This window comes from Cetorhinus maximus, chromosome 18 (genome assembly GCF_964194155.1).
Source record: "Cetorhinus maximus chromosome 18, sCetMax3.hap1.1, whole genome shotgun sequence".
NCBI classification, from domain to species: Eukaryota; Metazoa; Chordata; class Chondrichthyes; order Lamniformes; family Cetorhinidae; genus Cetorhinus; species Cetorhinus maximus.
The window spans coordinates 25,847,276-25,862,963 of NC_135896.1; the positions used below are offsets into that span (position 1 = coordinate 25,847,276).

Here is a 15,688-nt window from a genome sequence, read left to right on the forward strand (position 1 = left end):
TTTTTCAAGTGGAGTTTGAATGGATGATTGTTTATTTTGATGATTTCATGAGCATTTCAAAGATTTCCCAGTGTTATTATAGGACTCATAGGTACTGTCCACAATGGATACTGGGTGAGTGGGCATGGAGGATGCATGGGGAATATAGAGGGGGCATGGGAGAAATGAAGGAGCATGGAAGAGTGATGGGGTCATGAGGGTTGAGGGGAGTGTGAGGAATGAGGGCTAGGGGGCCTAACAGTCAATGTAACAGGCCAATGTTCCCGTGACCAGAGGCAGACCTTCTAACTTGCCCACCCTAACATCTGCTCATCTCTGTTCCCACCTCAGGCCTGTTGTAGGAGGTGGTGGCCCTGAGCCCACCATGACTCCAACTCACTGGGGAGAAAATAACATGTGCTTGCAGGTTTATATACAAGGTGGGAATGCAAGGTTGGGAAATGGGCCAACCCATGATTACCGACTCAAAGAGGAGGATCCACACACTGGCGTTCAGATTCCCTTCCCCTTCTGATTCTGATGACCTTATAATAGGCAGATGAAAACTTCACCCTTTACAAATTCCCTCACTAGGGACCTTGGCTAGGACCCAACACATCTGAGCCTGCATCTATTTTACACCCTCCCACCACATTTCACTGGATTTTCAGCAACCCGTTTTCTTTGAAGCCCACAGTTTCGTTAACTAATGGAGGTGACCTTGTTTAAAGACAATCGCTGTTTACAGGGCAGGTGGCCACATATATGTGAGATGTCCATTAAATTAGCTTAAAATTCAAAAACACAGATTTCTCCATGTGCTACCTTGCAAGAGTTGAAATTGAATCTACAGGCATTTGCATAGTTTTAAAAGAAGAATATCCTTCCATTTGAAAAATGCAACTCAGTGCTTTTATTCTGCTTTATGTACCTGTTTCCAATGGTTCATATTTGGCATATTCTAAAAAGAAATGAAGTATTTACTTGATTGTATCCAAGCATCTGGGTCAGGCTTCAGGTGTTTTGAACATTTCAGCTTCTATCATTCTCCCAGCCTAACAACGAAGCAGCGTGTCATATTTACTATCAGTACTTCATTCTTGAAGGCTTTAAGGACATGTGTAGGTGGAAAAGTGCTTGATGGATGAAATGGGCCGACTGCCCATCATCTACAGTGTCATGACTTAGATGCACAGAACCCTTAGTAATCAATTGTTCTGTCTGAATCATAGATAAACAAATGAGTAATGGAAGAAATTGGAAAATAGGTTAAGCTAGCACAGAACCCAGATCTATTTTATAGCTTGTGAATGTGCTGCCATTTTTATAATTATAGACAAAAGCTGCTGTTTTACCAAAATCTGCATAGTTACAGTGCTAACTGTGAGTCGCACTGAGGTGAACATGTGCCCAGCTCTGTCCCCAAGCAGCTATTGCTTCTCAGCAGGCAGGAGCCTACTTTACTCATCAAGATGACTCAATGGGCTGGATTTTACGGTCAGTGGCAAAGTGATGGTACTCCACTGGCCGCCAAGGAAGCTGCCCACAAAGATTCAGCTCCCTTTCTGTGATGCAGATTTCCCTTCTTTGGATGCCATTTTGAGCCTGGCGCCAAGCCAAGGGGATCTCCAGGGCTTGAATTTCATGCTTGGCGTGTGAGCCAAGTGGACGGGCCGGGAAGTGGACGTATAATCTGCTCCCGGGAGAGATCAGCCAGTTAAGAGCTGCCTAGCGTGAAGTACATCTGCTTAATGGTCGGAAGGGCTGGGCAGGGGTGGGAGCCTGTTGGGCACCGGGTCCAATGGCAACCTGGTGGGGGATTGGAAAGCAGTGGGGGCAGCTCCCTAAAGGCTGCCAGGGGCACTTTGTAGCTTTGGAGTTTGACGAAACATTTTTTTTTGAGCTGCAGTGGCATCTGCACCTGCTGGGCACACCAGGTGGGAGATCAAGTCCGGTGGGCACTCGCCGCCGCCCCCCCACAACCCCCCCCCAGCCCCCCACAAGTTCTCGGATGAACACCTGGGAATCCTCATGGAGGAGGCCAGTGCCAGGCAGGACATCATCACCCCCAGGGATGGCAAGAGAAGGCCACCACACCTGACCCAAGAAAGCTTGGGCAGAGGTGGCAGCTGAGGTCAGCGGCCATGATGTTGTGCGGTGCACCTGGGTGCAGTGCCGTACAAAAGTGCAATGATCTGCGCTCGGCAAGGGTGAGTACCGAGTTGGCATGGATCTGTGTGGGGAAATGTTAACGGCTGGCCATTCTACCGTGGTGCTCAGGGGTGTAAGAGTCTGAGTGCCAAATGTCAATGACATCGGGCCAGCCATGGCGGTGAGCTCTGGATGTTTGGCCTGAATGCTTTGCGGGTTGAGGGCCACAACTTGGATGTGCCCTGGCGGGGTTGGCCAGGCTGCAATGGCGCTGCAAGTAGAGAGTGGACTAATCAATGCTCCTCTGTCCTTTCAGGAGAAGGGAAGCCATAACAACATTGAGAAGTCAAGGACGGGCAGAGGCCCCCCAAACCTGCTCATATTGACAAGGTACAAGGTGGATGCCTTCGAGATGGAGTGCTGGCGCCCAGCTCAGTCCACCGCTTGTGGAGAGGCAAGGGTCTCTGACGAAGGGAAGAGTGCAGTGCACAGATGCGAGAGTGTTAGTGTGTGTAAACATTGTTGTGCTGTCTCATCTGTAATGGAAACCTCAAACCTGGAGTCCTCATTGTTCATTGAAAGATGATGGGCCCATGGTGCAGATCTCCATTGTCTCACCAGCCTGCCTAGCATGCACAGTGACAGTGTGATGACTAATACTACTGACATGTCATTGTTCTCCCCTAGAATCGCCAAGCAGCAAACGAGCGCAGGACCCCGATAAGCCACCCTTGATGCCGGAGGACCAGTGGCTGTCAGATGCACCTGCATCACACCTCCTCTCTGCACCAGGCACCAGTGCAGATACCAGCACCTCGGTGGGCATTAGATCATTGGTTACAATGTCAGTGCACAGCAGTGAGGGCACGGCACACTAGCATGGGGAGCAGGCAGAGGCAGGGAGTGCCCAGGGTGCTGGCAGTGGGAGGACTGCTGGAGACCAGGGCCATGCTGAGTCTGAGGCAGATGATGAGCCTCTGGAGTTGTCCATTAGGCGGCAGATGCTGGATGTCCAGTGGGATGTGTAGGAGGATCCGGCGGAGATTCCTGAGGGTTTGCTTCCCTGGTTTATGTCATGGAGGAGTCCATGTAGAGCATAAACACTGCGGTGACCCTCAAGACCGAGCGCATTGCTGCCTCCATTGAGAGAGTGGCGATTCTCATGGAGAGGCAGCTCCAGGAACAGAATCAGGGGTTCCTGGGATTGTTCTTGGACCTGCAATCCCTCACAAAGGCAATGACCTCAGAAGGTCTCTGCCAATGTGAGAGATGAATGAGGCACCTGGTATCTCTGCTAGGTGCCCGTCCATCAATGGCAAGCAGGGAGGTCCAGACTGACCTCGCGTTGGCGCATGAGCTGCCTGTCGTCTCTGCGGACTCCTCTCAGGGCACTCTGGATGATGGCAGCAGCTCCTCCACCCCCCCTGCCAGTGACCGTGGCATCTGATGAGGCTGCGATGACTGTGGAGATGCCAGCCGTGGCACTGGCCGCTCCCTCCCAGGCGGGGGCCAGCATAGGCTCCACTGGCCAGAGGACGACCGCCAAGGTCATCAAGGCCAACAGGACAGCAGAGTCAGCAGCTGCCTCCAATGTCGCTGCCAGCAAGGGGGGTCGGGGTGGGGGTCACCAAGACGCAGCGTTTGCAAATGCAAGTTTAAGGCACCGTGAGCACAAGAGGGACTGTTCACGGGTGAGCTTCTGTTCTGCCATGTTTTAATTTGTTTACTGGTGTGACCATTAACACTAGATATTGTTATATTCATTTGATGTGAGTGCCAATATGATATAAATTTTGCTTTTGTGTTAATGGCCTGAGTATGCTTCACTTGTTTTGTAGGCGCAGAGCACGCCAGTATCTCATGCTGGACGTGAGGGGCTCTAAACTTTGTTGCACAGGCAATGAGTGGACTTTGGGTTCAATGGAACAGGTCATTTCAAATATTCGGTAAGGAGGCAGTGCCCCTGGCATAAAGTGGAAGCAGTGCCCGGGCAGCCTAGCTGGAGGAGCATTGAATCAAGTCCCCCCTTGCCAGTGCCAGATTGTGGAGAGTGCAGCATGCAAACACTATCAGTGACACCCGCTCTGGGGGGTATTGTAGTGCTCCTCCTGAATGGTCCAGGCACCTGAATCTCATCTTCATCAGACCGATGGTCCTCTCAATGTCTGCCCTTGTGGAGGCATGACTCCTATTATATCTCTGCTCTGGTTCTGTTCTTGGGTGCTGGAGAGAGGTCCACCTTTTCAATGGATAGACCTTGTCACCCAGCAGCCATCCATCAGCTGAGCTGGAGCCATAAGTATCCTTGGCGCCTGTGAGTGTCGGAGGATGTACGCATCATGGGAGCCACCAGGGTACCTTGCACGTCTTGCAGAATATGCGACTTGTGGCCACACGCTATCTGGATGCTCATCGAGTGGAACCCATTCCTGTTGAAGAAGGCACCAGGCTCACCCACTGGCTCCTTGATGGCCACATGTGTGCAATCTATTGCACCCTGGATGCGGGGGAACCCAGCAATCGCTGCAAAGCCTCTGGCTCGCTCAGCCTGACTGGCCTCGTCCGTCCGGAAATGAATAAATGTCATGACCGACCTGAACAGAGCATCAGTCACCAACTTCACGCAACTGTGGACAGCTGATTGGGATACTCCACCCACTGACTCCTGGAAAGAGCCAGAAGCATAAAAGTTGAGTGCCACTGTGACCTTTAGAGCCACTGGCATGGGGTGGCCACCCATACCGTTGGGCGTGATCTCCGGCCTAGCCAGCTGATATATGGAGGTCACAGTCTCCTTGGAGAGGCTGAGCCTCCTTCGGCACTGCACCTTTGACATGTTGAGGTAGCTGCATCGCTGCCTGTACACTCTGGCAGCAGGATAGTGGTGTCTTCTGTGGCCCCTACTGCCTTGGACTCCCTGCTGGTCCTGGGCCCTCTGTGCCTGTGCCTCTTCTCCCAAAGGTCGCTTCCTTGGATGCTGCCTTTGGACATCTGGCTCCTCTCCTTTCTGCTCCTCTCTTCCTCCTCAGAGGAGCTGCTGCCAGTGGAGTACTCAATCCCCATTACCAGAGAAACTGAAGGCTGTCTGGTGACTAGAAGGGTCTACACGGTATAATTCCTCTAGGGGCCTTGGAGACACCAGAGAGTCCTGAAATGAAGGCTAGCAATGCAAAGACTGAAGCTCAAAACAGAGATGAAGCTGCCAAGTTTCACTAAGCAGCCAGCAACAAACTATCTCCTAAACTCCTCACTCCTCACAATGGCAATGCCCCAGACCCTTTTTATCCCGCATTTGGATCACAATTCGTTAAAAACAGGCTGCCCGCCTGCCCATTTTGCCCATGTGACAAGCGCGAAATTGCACGGGCAACGTAAAATTGAGTGCAGTTGGCTTTTTAATGGCCTTAATTGGCCTTTTAACTGTTGGCGGCACAGCTCTGACTCCCACGCAAGTCTGCCGACCTCAATATTACTCGAGTGCGCAATGACGTTGGGACACACGCCCGGTGTCACCGTGCACCATTTCACGTGCGTTCGGGTCCGGTATGCGCCCAACCTCGGAATGTAATGTTCAGGCCCAAGTGTCCAGCAACAGTGATGTCATCACGTAGGGTAAGCAGCCAATGACATTGAAATATTCTCAATGACAGCAAACTGGAACTGAAAATCATTGAATAATTTTACATTTAATTTTAAATTTTACAGATATTGAAATAAATGACTAAGCCATACACAGAGGATTAAGGTAGATGTTAAAATACATTTTTGAAGCTTGTTTATTATTTTAAGAATGTATAGGATTCCTTACCATGGTGTTTAAATTTGGGATTTCTCAAGTGTAAAATTACTCTTTCAGGACCAGTGACATTCTTTAGCAGTAATTATGAAGTTAGTAAATTGTTAAACGAGGTGTAACTATTTCAATGGTTAGTACAGTGTGACTAAGGGACTTAATTGAGACAATCAGGCGCTTAATTGGCGAGCATTGGGTCTTCCCTAGGATTCAGAATTCCAAGCGGAAGAAATCCCATCTGGCGGGAGCTGTCAGCCAGTCAGAGGCCGGCAGCTCTCCACTGTCTGTCAGCACCACTTGGAGCGGTGGCTGCTGCTGGTAAAGCATCCAGGGAGGGGCCTAGGATTGCTGAGGGACCCAGGCACAGGTGAGCGAGGGCGGGATGGGGGTCACGGGGAGAGGGTCACTGGCTGGGCGAGGAGGGAGGAGGAGTCAGAAGAAAGGGCAGCAGTGGCTTTCAGAAGGCTCCCTCCTCCAGTTCCCAATGTCAGGGCTTTTGATCAGGCACAGGTTTGCTTGTTGGTCTCCCTGCATGGCGAGTTCTACGCCCACCATTGGTTGAACACCAGTGAGGTCAGGCCCTTAAATGGGCATTAATTGCCCGCTTAAGGGCCTCAATTGGTGTCCAGGGAGGCCATCCACAAGCCTTCCCTCCCAGATTTAATCAGGTGGAGGTAGGGAGGCAGCAGGCACCCATTCTGCATCCTCCTGCCTGATTAAGTGCCCCTCCCTCACTTCCTAACTCACCTCGGGAGCAAGCATTAAATTTCACTCTAAGAATGTAAGTTTGGAGGCCCTCATCAGTTCAATGATTTCTAATTGATTGCATTCAAAGGAAACCTCAACAGTGCACCCTCTGGAGAAGTGTATAATCACTGGCAGCAATTTCTGGATTTCCACATCTAACTGCGAACGCTGACAGTTTTCTATCATTTCGACTTCAAATCTAGGCTAATACTAAATTGTAAAATACCCATAAAGTCCAATAGAGTGCCTGGGTACTTTTGAAACATGCCTTCTTCCCCAGGTGATGTTATGCCAACCCCTGTTCAGAGCCAAGTTCTGTGCCGATGCCGTCAAGCGTGGATCTCATATCTTTCAGCCTCGCTACACTTGAAAGATAGATTGAGACTTGCTTCCCAAGTTTCATTGCCTTTTTTGGACTCATGATCACCTAAACAGTTGCATTGATGGAAAAGTATGCAAAGAAATCCAGGATTTCTGAAGTTGTACATTTTAAATTGTGCTTGATAGGGAAGAATGGACTTAAGCAAGTTCCTTCGATCACAACTGGGAATAAGCATGAGTCTTGATTACATTATTAAATTTTGGTACTATAAGTGACTTGTTGTTTCTCCTAAGGCCTTTGCCTGCACTGCTTAAAATTCTGATGTATGCAACTCTTAAATGCAAAACCACAGCTTTCTGAGTATTTATACCACTATCATCTTTATCCTCAAAGGCGAAACAGGAATGCAAAGTGCCAGAAAAATAAAATAATATTAAGGTTCATATATTCAGTATCATTTTATGCTGAAGGACTGGATACAGCAATAGATTAAAACATTTCCTTCCAATTCCTGGTGCTCAAGTCCAAATCAGACTGATTTTAAAAAATCATTCATGGGATGCGGACTCCGCTGGTTAGACCAGCGTTCATTGCCCATCACTAAATGCCCTTGAGAAGGTGGTGGTGAGCTGCCTTCTTGAAGCGCTGCAGTCCATGTGGTGTAGGTACACCCACAGTGCTGTTAGGGAGAGAGTTCCAGGATTTTGACCCAGCGACAGTGAAGGAACGGCGATATATTTCCAAGTCAAGATGGTGAGTAGCTTGGAGGGGAACTTCCAGGTGGTGATGTTCCCATCCATATGCTACCCTTGTCCTTCTAGATAGTAGTGGTCGTGGGTTTGGAAGGTGCTGCCTAAGGGGGCTTGCTGAGTTCCTGCAGTGCATCTTGTAGATGGTACACACTGCTGCCATTGTGCCTCGGTGGTGGACGGAGTGAATGTTTTGTGGATGTGGGTGCCAATCAAGCGGGCTGCTTGTCTTGGATGGTGTCAAGCTTCTTGTGCGTTATGGGAGCCGCATTCATCCAGAGAAGCGCGGAGTGTTCCATCGTACTCCTGACTTGTGCCTTGTAGATAGTGAACAGGCTTTGGGGAGTCAGGGGGTGAGTTACTCACTGCAAGATTCCTAGCCTCTTGTAGCCACAGTATTTATATGGCTATGATGGGAGGAAAATCTCCCTAACAACTGATTTTGGATATCCTCAACCAGTTCAAAGTGTGAATCCACAGAACTAATCTTCACATACTTCAGTTATATTAAACACCAAGTAGACAATCTCAGTCATGAGTTCCTGTCAACAGCTCTCTCAGCTGTCTGCTCATTGTCACACTTTTATTTAAATCTTTCTATGCGCAGTTTCACTATTTTAGTTTTAGCCTTCCAAATGGCACCCATTTTATAGAATGAGAGAACGGTTACAGCACAGAAGGAGGCCATTTGGCCAGTCACATCTGTGCTGGCTCTCTGCAAGAGCAACTCAGCTATGACCACAGTCCTGCCATTCCCCTATAGCCTTGAAAAATAGAATGGAAGGATGGCTATAATACAGAAGGTGCTCAAAGAGCTGACACCAGCACAATGGGCCAAATGGCCTCTTTCTTTGATTCAGTCGGTGGGAGCCACTATAATGTCCTTCGATATAGTTGCAGCTTGTGATTTTATTGAATTTTAAAGTTAAAGTCAGAAACATCTTGCCCATTCATTTCACATCTGCTGTGCGAGACAGCCGACAAGCCATGGCTGAAGTATACCAATTTCACATTAAGCCCTTTAAATCAGTGATGAACTCCTTCCAGCGGCAGGTTAAATTCAGGGTAAGACTCCATAGTACTGGAGAATAACAAGGCACTGTGCTTTGGTTGAGTTTGCAGTGCCCAAGAAATTTGTTACTTTATACCCTACTAAGTTGGTTCCAAAAGAAGAGGAATTGTGTGCCGAGAGTTGTTCCAAAGCGAAAGCATGAAAGGGTAAAAAAAAAATGCAGGGAAAAGAATCCTTTTTAAAAAAAAGGAAACAGTGATTAAAACTTTAAGGGACTTAAACTTTCTAACAGGGATTGTAAATAAGTGTTCCACTTGGGTCAAGTCATCGGTATTTGATGCTGAGGTATTCAGCTCAGACCCATCTGGTTATTGTGAATGTTTTTAGATGCTTTTCTAACAAGATTCAAAAAAATACTAAATTCTTATTAAGTGATATTGTGGAGAGTAAGAGGACTTAAAAGCTCATTGGTTCTTTAAATTACAGCTCTTCTTTATGCAACTATTTTTGGAAACGTCACCACAATCTTCCAGCAAATGTACGCTAACACCAATCGCTACCATGAAATGGTAAACAACGTGCGTGATTTTCTCAAACTTTACCAAGTTCCCAAAGGGCTCAGCGAACGAGTTATGGATTACATTGTGTCAACATGGTCTATGTCTAAAGGGATCGACACGGAGAAGGTACGAGCATATGAGGTAAAATGTTCTAACACCTCCAGGAACAATGTTCATTTAATCACTTACAGTTGCATGCGCACATCTGGGTAGAATCAAATTTAAATCTAATTATGAAGTAGGCAGTGCACTAACTTGTGAAATTCATATTGGAAAATAATTAATCTTTAGGGCATTTTGAGCCATGGTGGGATTATAATCTATTTTTAGTTTGAATAGACAATATTTTTTTCCCTTAACCTTTTAAATAATGGTTGTAGGTTTTAAACAGGTAATCTTTACAAAATAATTCACTGCAAATGCCTTGTTCTATATTTGTTGGAATCAGTTCAGTAAAATGGACAAAACTACTGACATTCTTAATTTAGCACAGTGCCCCAATACATTATAACACGCTGTCAGTATAGAAATGCCATCACAGCCTTCAAAGTTGAGTAACGTTTGAGGTTATATATAAAAAGTTTTCCATTTTTGCAGAGTATAGTTGTTTTTTTGGAGGGGAGGAATGACAGCTGAAGTAACTGTGACAGTTTATAGGTTTCAAATCAGATGTTTTGCCACCTCGGAGGATTAAGAAACTGATGTTACTTAAAAAACAACCTCATTTTAAACTTAGATGGCTGAAAGTGACCAGACCATAGTTCTCTGAAGCAATTATTTACTGCCTTTAACTAAAAAATACCATTTGTGTAAGGAGAAATGCAATCTTTATCACTTAACAATTTAATCATCTAAAAGCATTACAGATGCATTAAGGCCAGGCATGAGGAAGCACAATTATTTTCAAGAGTTCTGCCTTCATAGCCCACTGCAGTCGTGTCTTGACTTAAGAAATACAATAAACAGATTGATTTTCTGCTTTATAACCAATTCTGTAGCAATTTTGTTAGGTTATCCAAAGACAGACATTTGCAGATGTTAATTTACTCCTTGGGCTGAATTTTTCAAGCAGGGATGAAGTCCCGCCACCAGTACCAAAAACGAGAGCCAACATGACACTGGGCCGGGGCGGGGGATCCTTTGGATGGCAGTTTACTAACAGCAGCCAATTAAGAGCTTCCCGCCATTTGGTAAAATGCCATGGCAGCAGGAAGATGTCGACCAGTACCCCCATCTTCCAGCCTGTCTCCAAAGGGCCGGTAAAATCCACACCCTTGTTGCCACCAATCCAGGACTATCCTGAATGCAAGAGAAGAAGCCATGTTAAAAAAAGAAATACAAATTGGGCAAAGGTTGAAGTAAACAATGGGACATCCTGTATTCCTTGCATGACGACTGCATGTGCTTTTAACTGCGTTTTTAAAATGTTAAATGCATAGTTGTGATCAATTGTCATTGAGATTTTAACCTTATTGCAACATTATAGTGAAAAGTCAATGCAGGTATGGAAAGTTTCATTTTCTTCTGTATTAGGGAGTGTAACTGAAACCCGAATTCCCATGCTCATCTAATACTCAGGCTGGGATTTTCACGGGAGATCCGATAGCCCCCCCCCAAAAGCCCATTGATTTTCAGCGGCACTGGACGATCCCGGTGGTGGGCGGGGCAGGAAAATCCCACCCTCAGTATCATTTTAAGGATGTGGCTCTATGTGCTTTGTATGGATTTCCTTATATTTTGAACCGTCGCTGTGCCAAGGAGAAATAATCTTTAACATTCTGTACTCACTCAACAATTTAATTATTTAAAAGCATTACGGATAAACCAAGGTGATGCATGAGGAAGCACAATTATTTACAGGAGTCCTGCTTTCATAGTCAATTACAGTCGTATCTTGGCAAATACAGCAAACAGTTTGTCAATAAAGAATAATGTTGAATCAAATTAATGTATTGGGGTTAATTAGTGTGAGAGCTATTCAATCCCATTGCTCAAACAGCACTTTGATGGCATCCTGGCTTGTTATTTATGTAAATATTCTATGCAGTTCAAAAGATAGAAATATCAGGGGAGAAGTTTCCACCTGGTTGTGCTGGTTTGCTAGTCACGATTCACCCGAGAACGGCCTAACCCACGCAAAAGATTGTAAAATTTTAAGCATAAATGACGTGCAGCGCAAATCGAGTGTCCCGCGATCTGTTGCAGTTGTTTTAAAAAACATCAAGTTAGAAGCTAGCTACACCTTCATGGTGAATTCTGCAAATTGTGCCTGTTTGCAGGCCTTTGAAAAGGCCCGAAAAATTAAGTTGATTCTTCTAGGCACAAGGGCACTTATTTAAAAAGGTTTTCATACAGGACTTTTTTTTTGATTTGCTAAGAAAGTGACTACAGCTGCCCAATATAACCAGAAATGTATTTTCTTTTAACTTAATTTTTAGTCAATTAAAATCTGGTTATTCACAGATGGTGGATGACATTCTGGTTAAGAATTTTTTGTGAGAAACCCATTTTAAGTTGCATTATTCAAAGTGCGCCGAGATGTCTCTCTTAAATACACAAAGGAATATTTCATAAAACAGGTTTAAAAGAAATATTTTAAATGCTGCCCAAATGTGCTGGTTCATGGCAGATTTTTGGTTCAGCAATTTGCAAATGAGTGAGTGGATGCTCGAGAAAATTACTTCTCAAAATGGGTGCAATTGTGGGTGTAATTTGGGCCCAGATTGAGTACTGCATCCTGAGCAGAACATCAGCCCCATCATATTTAATGCTGAGACTGAACTTTGAAGACTTAGATTGGTTTGGTTAGAAACATGGACCTGCTTTTAAATCTGGGCAAGTGGATGAGCCTTGAATGGGTTAAAACTGGGTGCATAATTTGAGCCTGAATTAAAGTACTTGTGATAAAAAGAATACAAAAAAGAATTGAACTCCAACTCCTGTTCCAATAACTGTGCATTACTGGTAAACAAACAACTTCTCTGAAATAATTGACGAGCAGCAAGATGACCACAGCTAGGTGGATTCCACATTATACTTTCTGGTTTGGACTCTGTGATTTAATGCTCTCCCAGTGGCAAGCTGGGAGACAGGATGAATGTATAATGGGCCAGGAATGTGCAGCTTGGAGACCCTGTCACCTTCCCAACTCCGTCCATCCCTGCAAGCCCCTGATTTATTTCAGGGCAGGATTGCCTTCTGCCCAGGGGCCAAATGAGGCCCTTAAGTGGCCATTTGAGGGCCTCATCCAACAATGACTGGTATCCAACCAGCAGCATGTGGGGCCACACCATGTGCACAAATGTTTGCCTGCAGCCTGGCCTGTGCCCAAAGGAATGACCCACAGTCGGAAATGAAGGGTCCCTCAGGATACCACCACCACCCTCCCTGAGCCTTTGAAAACGACACCGGCCACCACCTCCCCCCCACTCACCGGGGCCTCCCTGACTGGCTCTGATGATCCTGCCCCACTCTTCTTGGTCTGGGGCCTTCCAGTAGGCCCCAGTGCGGTACCTCCAGTGGCCATGGCTCCCAATACTGGGGAGCTGCCAGTCTCTGAGGTGGGAAATCCACCTCACATCAGGAAGTGTGGTGGAAAATTACCCCCTGTGGAGTTAGGGACCCTGATGGGAGTCAACAGACTGCCTAATTGAGACTTAATCCCAACAGGGCTCCTGGAAAATGCTGTGGTGGTGTTTTCCATCTGTGGACGGACCCACTGCCATTCCCATTAAATTCCACCCTGTGTGTCACAGTGGGGATTCTTCAAACTCATTTGTTGAAGAGCCTTCATGTTTCTGGCACTGCTCAAAGACATCAGTGATCCCTATAGAGGCTGCACCCCTGGAAAAAATCCAGGATTAAAGAGAATCTACGCTGAGCTGAGAAGCCTGTGAAAATTCTGTGGGGAACTGTTAGTGAAGTGCCATTCCTTCGCTACTGACCGCAAAATCCAAATCAATGTGAAAGACAAGTTAGAATATATTACATTGTTAATAAAATAACGAAAGAAAGACTTTCACTTATGTAGCACCTACATCAGAATGCCCCAAATCAATGAAGCAATTTTGAAAGGTATTCACTGTTGCAATGTAGGAAACTCTGGTTAAGCCTGTGGATACAGGCATTAGATGCCTAATGACTTCCTGTGCTACCAGAAGTTGCAAGCTTATTGGGATTTAAAAAAATACAACCTGCTGTTATCCACAAAATCGATTTTGGGCAACAACAACAACTTGTACTTTTATAGCATCTTTCGCATAGCAAAAGGTCTCAAGATGGTTAACAAGAGCGATTTCAATAAAGGCATTTTTGACACGGAGCCATAGAAGGAAATATCAGGACAGATGACTGAAAGCTTGGTTGAAGAGGTTTAAAGGATTAATTTACAGGAGGAGAGCAGGGTAGAGAGGCTTAGGGGTAGAATTCCAGACTTTTGGGCTAAGGCAGCCAAAGGATATGGCAGCCAAGAGTGGTGCAATTACAATTGGGGATGCATAAGAGGCCAGATTAGGAGGAGCAAAAATTTCATGAAAGGTTGTGGGGCTAGAGGAGATTACAGAGATGGGGGGAGGGGCCGAGGGTGAGGCCATGGAGGGATTTGAAAACAAGGATGAAGATTTTAAAATTGAGGCATTGAAAATCAGGAGCGAGCGTAGGTCGATGAGCACATGGTTTACGGGTGAAAGGTAGGCAGTTTTGGTGATGGAGTATTGGTGGAAGGTGATCTCAGGGTCAAGCACGACACCTAAGGTTGGGAAGAGTCTGGCTTAGCTTCAAACAGTTACAAGGGATAGAAATGGTGGCCAGAGAATGGAATTTGTGGCAGGGATCAAAGAGAAAGGCTTCAGTTGTCCCAATATTTAGTTGGAGGAAATTTTTGCCCATCCAGTTTTGGAAGCTGGATAAGCAGTTTGACAAATTAGAAGGACCCAGAGAGGTGCTGGCAAGGTAGAGGCGAATATCATCAGTATACATGTGGTACCTGAGGCACTTTCAGAAGACATTGTTGAGGGCTAGTAGACAGATGAGAAAAAGAAGTGGGGGGCCATTGATAGATCCTTGAGTGATTCCAGAGTAATGGTACGGGAGTAATATGAGAAGCCATTGCAGGACACCTTAAGGTTTGTTGATTATCATATCATAGCACAAAACAAACACTTTCCTAATTCACTGGATTGGCCAATTTTTCAGTATTAAACCTTCACAAAAATAGAGGATATTCCCTCGGGACTTATAAATATTCAGAAGTGAGCAGCTCTCAAAACTAAGAAGAAATGAAGCCTATAGTGCAGTAACTGAAGTGCTATTATTTTTTGTGTTGGGTGAATCCCTGGATGAATTCTAATTTTATCATGCTTCCAAGTTTTTCTTTGGTCATTTTATTATCGTACTCTTTTATATTTCTTCCTACATTTGTTTCTTACTGCGGCAGATGGCAGAGCAGTATCCAGTCCGCTGAATTCCAATCATGCGGTCAAATTCATGTATACTCCTACAAGTTGAGTCAGTTGGGCTGTCACCCTGCTGAAGTTTAGGTTGGAGGGAGGGCCTGCTGTAAGAATAGCAGCATCTGCAGGAATCCAAGGAGGATTTGCTGTAACAATTCAAGGACAATGAAGCGATGTGACTGCAAGAATCTGAGGGAATTTGGTAGGCATCCAAAAACCAGAAGAGAAATTACTGCAGGGATCCAAGGATTATAGAAGCCCGCAGTAGGGATTGGTAATTGAAAACGACCCTTTGAAAGAATCAAAATGTAGGCAGTTACTTCAGTAAGTCTAGATTTGAAGAACGAGGGAAGCTACATGGGATCTAGTCAGAGAAAGCCGCGGCTTTGATGCAACTAGGACAGCGGAAGTGAATATAGTTTGTATGATTTGAACAAGAAGGAGCTTTACTGAAGTGACAGATCTACTATTTAAGAGGATCAGTTGCTGCATAAGATTTGGACCCTGAGAGCTCTTCAGAGCCTGTCCAATAGGCAGCTCTTATATTTGTTATTTTCAGTCATATTGGTTAGCTTTCAGTAATTTGCTAACTTTTCAATACATACGGTTGTGAAGTTGAGAGGCTAACCATAGATTTAGTTAATTTGGTCTAGATCATGCCAGGGTTTTAGATTAACATTAGGTCTAATCTCCATATCAAGCATGATGCCGCAATAGTTTTTTTTTGGAGGTGAGCATAGCGGTGGGAAAAAAATATATACTCTTGTCCTTGGTTGCAAGTGTAAGATTGACCCATTTTGAACATAAGAACAGAACTAGGAGAGAAAACAATTTGAGGAATTTGCAGATCCAGCCTCAGGAACAATAAATAACAGCTGGACAGACAACATTCTTGAGCGTTTTTTATCCTTTCTTGTGAGGTGGA

General features: G+C 45.6%; 1 protein-coding gene across 1 annotated transcript in view; it reads left to right on the plus strand.

Annotated features, from left to right (window-relative positions):
• kcnh5b (potassium voltage-gated channel, subfamily H (eag-related), member 5b) overlaps positions 1-15,688 on the plus strand; it is a 322,323-nt gene that overhangs the window by 208,630 nt on the left and 98,005 nt on the right. Inside the window, exon 8 of the mRNA XM_078563325.1 lies at positions 9,240-9,439. Coding sequence (XP_078419451.1) covers positions 9,240-9,439 — 200 coding nt within the window. The remainder of the gene's footprint in view (positions 1-9,239; positions 9,440-15,688) is intronic.